Source organism: Haplochromis burtoni, unplaced genomic scaffold, assembly GCF_018398535.1.
Source record: "Haplochromis burtoni strain Fernald_Lab_line unplaced genomic scaffold, NCSU_Asbu1 Contig_41, whole genome shotgun sequence".
Lineage (NCBI taxonomy): Eukaryota > Metazoa > Chordata > Actinopteri > Cichliformes > Cichlidae > Haplochromis > Haplochromis burtoni.
In genome coordinates, this window is record NW_024582402.1 from 2834774 (window position 1) to 2844696 (window position 9923).

A 9923-nucleotide genomic window follows, 5' to 3' on the forward strand; every position below is an offset into this window, starting at 1 on the left:
AGTCCAATTCAAGTCCCAAGTCATTGGTGTAAAAGTCCAAGTCAAGTCACAAGTCTTAGAACATTTTTTCAAGTCAAGTCTAAAGTCATAAAATTAATGACTCGAGTCCAAGTCATGTGACTCGAGTCCAAGTCATGTGACTCGAGTCCACACCTCTGGTGCATGGATACTCTTGGGATACTACCACAAACACATCTAAACTATACACACACACACACACACTCACACTGAGGATGAAAGAGCCATTACATCATCATCCCTCGCCTTGGGGAAGGAGCCATGAGCACACTGACCACTAGGAGATGTGGGGTCATTACATCACTGGCAGCAGCCTGGAGCAGGCAGTAAAAGAGGGAGCCGTGTGTGAAGTGGAGCGTGTGTGAGCTGATCATTGCTTCGTATTATTGCTAAGTGACACACTGGTCAGTCGGGGGGGTCGGGGACTGCTTGATGCAGCGCTGTAACACAGACCACCCCAGGCCAGTCGACTGCAGCGATAACACATTACGAGGCCACACACGACTTTAAAAATAACAATTACTGAACCTGCGGTTCAGTTTAGTTTTTCTGTTTTTTCCCCGCAGGAGCATTTCATAACTGTAGCCCTATTCATAATCCAGCATGCTTCAATATCGGTGCTTTCACAGCAAGTACATTATTACTTGGGGGTCATCCTTATAGAGAGGTTTTTGAACTCTTGTATTATTTTAAAGCAGAAGCAACACACAATGTCAATGTGCTTGAAGTGGGTGTCTGAAGTAGGCAATGCAGCATCCAAGCAGGATGTGTGATTGTAAATGATCTTACCGCCTTGTTGATCATGAGGGACTACGGGATCAATACTGTATTTTGAGTATTCTTATGTAAAGCGGGAAAACAGTATCTACACTGTTAGAGGACATAAATGTTCATGACACCTCGAAAGAAAAATGTTAGAAAAGCATATGATCGGAAGGATAGAAAGGAAAAACTTTTTCATAAAGGTACAGTTTGTAAAATGTCACCACTAGGTGTCAGTAGATTGCAGTCAATCCAATTCTGTTTTCTTTTTTTCGGACTTGGAAACTTAAGTCAGAAACTCTCATAAGATAAGAGAATATATTCAAACTGTTTATCAGAAGAGAAGTGTGATTTTAAGGATACTCTACCCTAGCATTGGCTAATGTTAGCTTATAACGAGTTGTTGTTATTGTTTAGCCGGCTCACTGTTAGGTATCCAGAGTTGGGACAGTTGCGTAGAAGAGGATGAGATGAAGCAGAAACATCCTTAACTGTGGTTCATGCCACCACACCTGACCAACGTTTATCGGCAAGGTAAGGTTTTTGTCTTTTTACTGCATCACGCACAATATTACCAGACTTACATTTTTAAGTAGAAAAGTAAAACACCACAGATTGCACAGCTATTACCTGGATGATTGCGCAGGCATCAAGACATCAGAGTTCAAAGAGTAAGAGGCGTGGCCCGAAATGTCTTTTTATGTAGTGTAGACCGCATTCTCACACCAGTGTCTGACTACACAGGTTGATATTAATTCATTTACTTTCAGATGAGAGGAACTGCTGAACACGAGATTATTACAAACTCGACTAATGTCAAAAGGCAGAATTATGGTTACCAAGAAGGTGGGAAAAGAAAAGAGGATGCTGGGAAGCCTGCCTTTCGAAGCGACGTGTGAAAGAACTACAGAAGGAGCAAACAGGTAAACAGAGAAAGAGAGATTTCCAACAAGGTGTGATAAGACAGTCTACAGATAAATATGAAATACTGTGAAATACATTTTTTTTAAAGATAATTGAAGGACAAAGACATTAAAACTGCCAAACAGGATGCAGCAAAATGTTCGAGAGCTCTCTCATGCATCTCCCTCTGTATGCCTCTTCTCTTTCTCTCCCCGTGCTGTACAGACTATCTTAATGGAAATCACCTCTCCATCTGAGACAGATGAGTGGCCCCAATCTGATTAGTTATTTACCTTCCTTCCATTTCCCTTTGTTCACTCATTAACACACAAAAACCACAGCGGCATTTTGAATCTCTCTTTAAGTCTGCCCTCCTCTACATCAAGTTATGCGCTGGTTTTTGTGTCATTTTACAGAAGCCGATAATCTCTATGGGTTTAGTGCCTTTACAAATGAGTGTGGCCGGTGCAGTATGAGCATTTAAGAGATCTTTACCACACATGAGGGCTTCCCTGTATAGCTAAGCATCTGTGCACGTGTGCTGTTGAAGAAGACGCTACACATGCTGGGTCATAAAAATGCATGAGACCGAGAGAACAGACACGGAGACATGAGAGCTCCCAAGCGATATAATGGCTCTCCTTTGGGTTTAAATCAGCACGAAGAACGTGTTACCTGGTGCAGTGTAATGCAGAAGAGGAAAGAGTACCTATTTTATATCTCAGACTCTAGAGCCTCAGAGCCCACTCACGCCTCTGCTGTAGGTGGTGCTGTGACACACACCAACAAAATGAGGCTGAATACTATAGTTCTAACTTATAGCTTAAAAAAAGAAAAGAAGTGTCTAACTAGCAGGGCGACAGGCAATCAGCATCCAACCTAAAACCTCCGTGCCTAACAAATTTATCTGAATAAGGGGCCATTAAACTACAAAGCCTTTTGCTGAGAAATGAGTACCCAACTTTAGGAGGTTTGGCTCCGCCGAAAACACAACAGAAAGCTCCTGTCTCTCCCTGACACACATTCAACAAACCCCTCTAACACACTGTGCATGCATCACCCAGGCTTACAGCAGCCCTCTGTGCCTCTCAGAAGTAATAACAGCCTGATAACAAACAACTTTAAAGGTGCAATTTCAGCTTGATGGACTTTAACTAAAACTAATTCTGGTGATAGACAACAAACAAAACTCATCTGCAGCATTTACACTGTCCAAAATCTTTCTTTGTAAGAGAGATTCATTAGTGCATCAACTAAAAGCGTACAGCTGTATTCTCGGTCAGGAAAAAGGGCAAATAATATATACAAACATAAATTATTTCTCTGGCTTCAAATAAGTATCATAACATCAAGAAAGCACTACCATAATTGTTCTAATAGCCAGATGCTAAGTGGTTCTCCAGCCACATTCTTTATGCTGACTTAAGTGTATGCTGAACAACCAGAACACAGTGTTCGCTATTCAAATGTTTATGTGACAGAGCAGCAGGACCATAAACAAAACTGTATTGCAGGTGGTGTGGGGGTGTAGATTCATCTTGATACAACAGTGACATCTTGTGGGCACTTACAAAAATGCTACTCCAACAAAATCCATTTAACACACCAACCACACAATCAAGTATTGCTTCTCTTAAAAATAAAGCATAAAATCCACCTTATTCAGATGAGTATTTAGTATGACCTGCAGCAATGTTTTTAAACACAACCTGATAGGATTATTCGCCACTAAATAATACGAAATACTAAATATCTTTACAAAGGAAGGATGGTTACTCCTGTTTCCTTTTACCAAAGAGTCCAAGTACTGAAATTTAGCACTCAGTTCATTATGGAAGCTTGCTTCCACCACTGGGAAAAACAAAACAAAACAAAACTTCTGCTTGTTTTCTTTTTTCTTTCTCAGCAGGTGACCCAGGTGATTGATATATGCATTTTTTTTCTTCTTTTTTTTCTTTTTCTGCCCATTCTGTTGGTTTTTGTCTTTTGCCCTTCTCCCCCGTCCCTCTTCTCAGCTGTTTCTCTTTCCCTCTTTCTTTCTCCCCTTCTTTCCCCCAGTCAAGTCTGTCCCTATTCAGTAAGTGAAAATAAAATAAACAATAAAAGGTGAATCAAATGGACCATTACGGCAAGGCTGGGATGGTCAATTTGGTAAAGTAAATCCGTTGGGCATCTTTCTTTGCCTTTAGACAACAATTCTGATGGCAAAAGAGCCAAACGGGACAGGCAAAAAAAAAAAAAAAAAAAAAAAAAAGAGAAAAACAAAACATTTTTTTTCATCCACAAGTCATAATTTCAGGCTAGCATCTCAAAACTTTGACTGCAGAAGAACACTGCCGCTAGCTAACTGCTCGGCAACAAATGGTAAATGGCCTGTATTTATATAGCGCTTTACTAGTCCCTAAGGACCCCAAAGCGCTTTACATATCCAGTCATCCACCCATTCACACACACATTCACACACTGGTGATGGCAAGCTACATTGTAGCCACAGCCGCCCTGGGGCGCACTCGCACTGACAGAGGCGAGGCTCTGTCAGCGCCACCGGGCCCTCTGACCACCACCAGTAGGGGGTGAAGTGTCTTGCCCAAGGACACAACGACCGAGACTGTCCAAGCCGGGGCTCGAACCGGCAACCTTCCGATTACAAGGCGAACTCCCAACTCTTGAGCCACGATCGCCCAACAACAACAACACCACACAGGGCGCCCTCTGACCCCGAAGGACACACCGTCGCAGCGAGAGGGCGTCACCCGTCACTATGGCAACATAAACAAAACATAACTGTACAAACAGAACCCCGAACAGCCCTGACCCGCTACATAGCCCCCACCTAAGGGGTCAGTCGTCCCCGACGACCCCATTACCCCACACAAAGTCCTGCAAATGTCCAGGTGCCTTCTTTTGGCGCACCGGCCGGTCACGACCGGCGGGGGAAAAGTCACTCGGGTCAGAACATGGGGTGCCACCATCATCCCACTTCTGACACCAATGTGGCGAGCTCAGACAAGGAGGAGACGGAGGTATCGTTTGGTATTGCTTCCCAGAACACTGCCGCTAGCTAACTGCTCAGCGCGGCAACAGCACAGCAACAACAACAACAACACACAGGGCGCCCTCTGACCCCGGAAGGACACACCGTCGCAGCGAGAGGGCGTCACCCGTCACTATGGCAACATAAACAAAACATAACTGTACAAACAGAACCCCGAACAGCCCTGACCCGCTACAATATATATCCTGCTGCTTTTACACACGCACTCACATAACGCTCAGCGATTCTCTGCGCGATCAACCTCTCACATGTTTAAGCTTGCTGCGGGAGATTTCACTTGTCATGTTTGCATAGTAAGCTAACGATTAATAAGACGATGTCAGAGGAATTGGTGCACAAATTATCATCACTCACCAATCAGTGCTGTCGCTCTCTATACACAGTTCGCGCGATTGCAAAGTGAAAGCAAAAAACAAGCGCAAATTCAAACGCGATTTCAATATGTCACATATTGACAGTGGCTCACCGATGCCAATGACATAATTACCCAGCTACATTTCCGAAAGAATGCAAAAGCATTGACATATATTTTTCCTTCCTACGATAGGCCGACGGGCAGGGCAGAGATAGATTTTGGTAGCCCGACTGGAAAAATCGCTAGCCCCGGGACGTCGGGCTAGCGATTTTGCGAGCCCTGTATCTGATTGAGGAATCACTCATCTTTGGAAAAGAGAGTTTATTACAGAGAAATGGCTCTTTCCAAAATAAAAGCTATACTATACGCTTCTTCTGGGCTATATTCTCAGCAGCATATTAAACATATCAGGTCCCCATAAGGAGAATCATGTGCTAACGGCTGTCTAAATGACTCGGGTAAAGTTTGTAGCATGCGTGCTTGTTGTTTTTGTCTGCTTCCACTTGTCTTTGCACTAGGATGATGTCGGAGTAAATGTGCAGTCATATTTGTTGTGTTCCCACTAGTGCTGTCAGCGTTAATCTCGTTGAAATGACATTAACGCCACAACACGGCAAATCTCCTTTAACAGCTCGATCGCCCCGTGCATGGGGCTGGACGGCCAACACGTTAACGAGCTAACTGTGCTAACACACTAGCTCCCACCCATGTAATTGAGCATTGCGTGGCACATCCAACATACTGTTTTACTTTAGTCCATGACGTGCTTACCTTCAGGGTCATACGTCACATGAAAACCAAAATAATTCCAAACGCCAGATCTGAATGAGAGTAGGGGAGGTTCAATTTGGCACGTTGCAAGGAGAGCTTAACTTCTGTCTCGCTAGCTTGCCCTGCACTCAGTGGATCTGTGTTCGACTACTCCGCCTAGGCCACACTGTCGACCGCAGATCCATCGAGCGCATCGTCAGAAGGAAAGTTGATAAAATAAATTAAAAATTTATATTGTATTGTTCGATACATATGCGTACCGAACCAAAAAAAAAAAAGAAAAAAAAATAATATATATACCAAACAGCCACGACATTAAAACCAACCCTCTCTTAAGTGAATGATAGTGATTTCCTGTAACAATGCAATACAGGCTGGCATTGGTGTTGAGGACAGCACAGGACACCCCAGAGGTATTGCGTCACCACACGACATAAGGCAGGTGGAAGAAAATCCTCATTTAGCATGTGTATTTAGATCGTTTTTGATTCTCACATTTTGGTGTAAATGTGAGGAACCACAGCACAATAATATGCAAATGTATGCAAATCAAATCAGATCATCTAGTCCATTAGAAGAAGGTTTGTGCTCGTTTATATTGTTTTCGAGGATTCTGTCAACATAACAAATGAGTCACAGTAACAGACACCAGCGTGATGATATAACGTTTTATAAACACTGGAGATTTTTTTTGTCTAAAATAAATGTCCCAGATGCCGCACGATTTGCCAGTTTTCTGATGTACTGGGTTTTATCATGGTTGTTGATGTTTAAAGAAAATTGGCCATTTTCAGTTAATACTGAGCTCCAAGTAAAGGACCCGATTTAAAAACTCTCTTGCTCTCATGCAGCCACATGTTAACTGCATTAATACTTTTCATGTCAGAGTACTCAGGCCGCTTCCATTTCTATGCAAACAGCTGCCTGGCTGGATTTAATTAATAACAGTGATTATAATGGCAGTAATGACAACCGTGAGGGTGATATGCGACAGTCCTGATGAGAAACGCTGGCAGGGATTTGTCCCTTTATGTGACAGCACACAGCGGAGAGGTGACAAGAAGCGGGGGCGAGAGATGAGGTCCGACATGTGACACAGATCTGCCATTCAGATCAGGATTTCCGACCTCTAATTCTCCAGGACGATCGCTCCGCTTCCCACAAAAAAATTTCATGTGGCATTTTTCTTTCTCTATGTACACCATATTGAGGTAATAACGAACAAATGGACACGTTAAAAGTAAAAAATAATACAAAAAATAGAGAAAACTACCTACCCAGTATCAATATAGAGTCCTCTTTCTTTACAAATCTTTCCAGAATGTGCTGGAATTTGGAGAAACCCCCCAACCAGTCATAGCACTGCTCCATCGTGTATCTTTCATCCCAGTAGGCGACGTCTTTGTACCTGGAGTTGTTTTCTGGCAGGTAGTCCATATTCTCTGGAGCATGACAAAAATATGTAGCATAACACTGTGTCAGACTATAACGAGACTTCTTTTGTGTGTCGCTAAATCTGTTTTTGCTACAGTGCAGTGATGCATTTCACTGTGCTTTTTCCATTTCATTGTGGTTTCAGCATTGTCATGGGTTTTTTCTGTCAATTTACAGACCAAATGATTGGCTGCGAAATTAATCAGCTAATAAAATACATAAAATAATACAAAGTGTTAAGACTGCCCAGGTTACTGTAAAATAAATTGATTTGTTTTTACTGTGACTCATCTTTATGAGAGAAAAAAAAAGCTACTGGAGGTTTTTTCTTTAATTATTTCATTACTTTTTGAGTTTGACATATTTTTTTTGACACATTATAGGCAAACAAGTAATTTACAACAGTTTAAATTCCCACAATCATTTGGCAAATACAGGAAATCGCTTTTTGGCACAACACTTGTATTCAAACTGTTGTGACTGATTTGTTGACCTGTAATCTGTCAAAATCTCATGAATCACATTTTTGAAAAATATTTTAACTCGGAAAAAACGGGACTGATTATAATTCAGAACACAAATCAGAGTCAAAACGACACCTGAAAAATAGTTGTTGTTTTTTTAAATTTTATATATTACACCTTCATAAATCCTGTTTACTACAGCCTATTTACTAATGTAAACAAGTTTATTAGACATTAAAAATAACATATACAAACACTTGCAGTCACTTTTTTGGCAGGGTCGTGCATAGACCTGGCAGACAGCAACACTGTAGTGAAACAACGCCAAATAAACACAACAAACAGACGCTACTTCAATGTTGTGACAAACTCTTAAACTTCCCTCGCCACCTATTCAGCGACTGTAGATAGAGCGCATGCGTGGATGCGGCGGACTACCTCTCGCAGCCAGTTCAGTTTGTTCATGTAGTTGACAACAAAAGATTGCACAAAATATGATAGTCATTTACCTACCTTCTTATTTTTTTTCCCCTCGTTTTGTCGTTAACTTCAGCAGCTTTGTAAAAAAAAATAAAATTAAATTAAAAAGGCCGTTTCCTGGGTGGGAATGAATCCACGTGTTAACAGAAACAACAGTCGTAGGACCGAGTGAGCTCACTTTCACTCTCACGTTTCTATCAAAATAAACCTTGGTACTACAGAAAGTAGAGTGAGCACCGTCTTAAACTTCCCTCTTTTGATAAAAATCGCTTGAACAGAAAAATGTTGTCTCTGAGTTTTTCTATTTCTTACGAGTCAACGCTTTAAAGGAGGCGGAGCGATACAATTCAACAGTGCGGTGTCTAGAGTCGTGTTGCTTTCACGTACTCTTTGTAAAATCTGTCAAATCGCCACGGTGCATTCAAGCGATCTGCGTTTGTTACAATAAATGTAGAAAAACTTTTTATACAGTCATCGGTTTGTTAAAACTGTTCTTCAAATTAAGAAAAAGAAGAATGCATAGACCTACTTGGTATTTGTTCTATAGTCTTGGTTTCTATAATTAAACCAACTACTAAAGGAAGAGAAAATGTGTGCGCACAGCATAAAATGAGTCCAAAAGTGATTTGGTTCCTTTCCCGCTTCAAACTTTAATTTGAATGATGATGAATGATGATGATTAAATGATGATTACTTATCAACCCTCATATGTTGAACTATAAAAAACAATTCTAGTGTTTCATGATGAGGTGGCTTTTAAAGAAAGAATGATCACATTAACAAAACTGCAATAATTTATAGAGAAGTTCCTCACAGGACACACAAAGCAAGGTCAGGGGTGGAAACCAAATTCATATTTTGTGCTACATTTCTTATTACATTATGTGCTTTCTGTTCTCAGTTAGCTCAGCTGAATACATTTGTACTGAAGAATAATGCCCAGTCACAGCTCTTTTGTTTATCAGCTCTGCCCGTGAACACTGTCTGTGTTGGTCAAACAGCTAACCGCACCCACCAAAAAGAAAACAAAGAGAAAAGATTGCATCTGCAAGAAAGTTTTAATCATTAAATTGCACTTGTATCAAAACAGTTTCCCTGGAAATGAATAATTTCAAACAGGAAGAATGCTGAACAATGTGACATTTGTCTTCTTTTTGTTGTTATTTATTCCACCCTGATTACCAAATCATGGTACACATCAAGGCATACGCCTTTAATGTAATTACCGAGAAAACAGAAATTAGGTTTTAGTTATTTTGGGGAAATTCTGATTAGTCTTCCTTGCTCCTCTCACCTACTACATCATTATGCAGATGTAATGTTGTACTTTCCCCTGCAGATGGTAGTATAATACTGCTGTCTTAAACGTTTTTGCTTCTTACTACCTGCTGAAAGAAACCCAATAACCCTGCTCATTCAATTTCAGTCTCTGTTTTGGTGATTTGCTTAAAATTACACTGTAAAGTCTGTGGCATCTATACCTGAACAAATTCATGGCCCGCATCCTCATAATCAAGAGCTTCTTTTGCTGTCTCAGACTCACTGGAGTGGTTCTTAAACTGTTGTGGGCAAACCTGAGGTCTCGTTTTTATCTGTGAACAGCTGAAAAAGGGAAATTCTTATGCTGTGAGTGCAGCACTTCCCATTCAGTTAATTTTATGCTTATTTGTATTTTATAATT

At 41.1% G+C, this 9923-nt stretch overlaps 1 protein-coding gene across 1 annotated transcript in view; it reads right to left on the reverse strand.

Annotated features, from left to right (window-relative positions):
- Positions 1-8669, reverse strand: part of ece2a (endothelin converting enzyme 2a) — a 118602-nt gene extending 109933 nt beyond the window's left edge. Inside the window, exons 1-2 of the mRNA XM_005920428.3 lie at positions 8276-8669; positions 7142-7306 (exon numbers count right to left, since the gene is read on the reverse strand). Coding sequence (XP_005920490.1) covers positions 7142-7301 — 160 coding nt within the window. The 5' untranslated portion in view covers positions 7302-7306; positions 8276-8669. The remainder of the gene's footprint in view (positions 1-7141; positions 7307-8275) is intronic.
- Positions 8670-9923: the final 1254 nt, after the last annotated feature.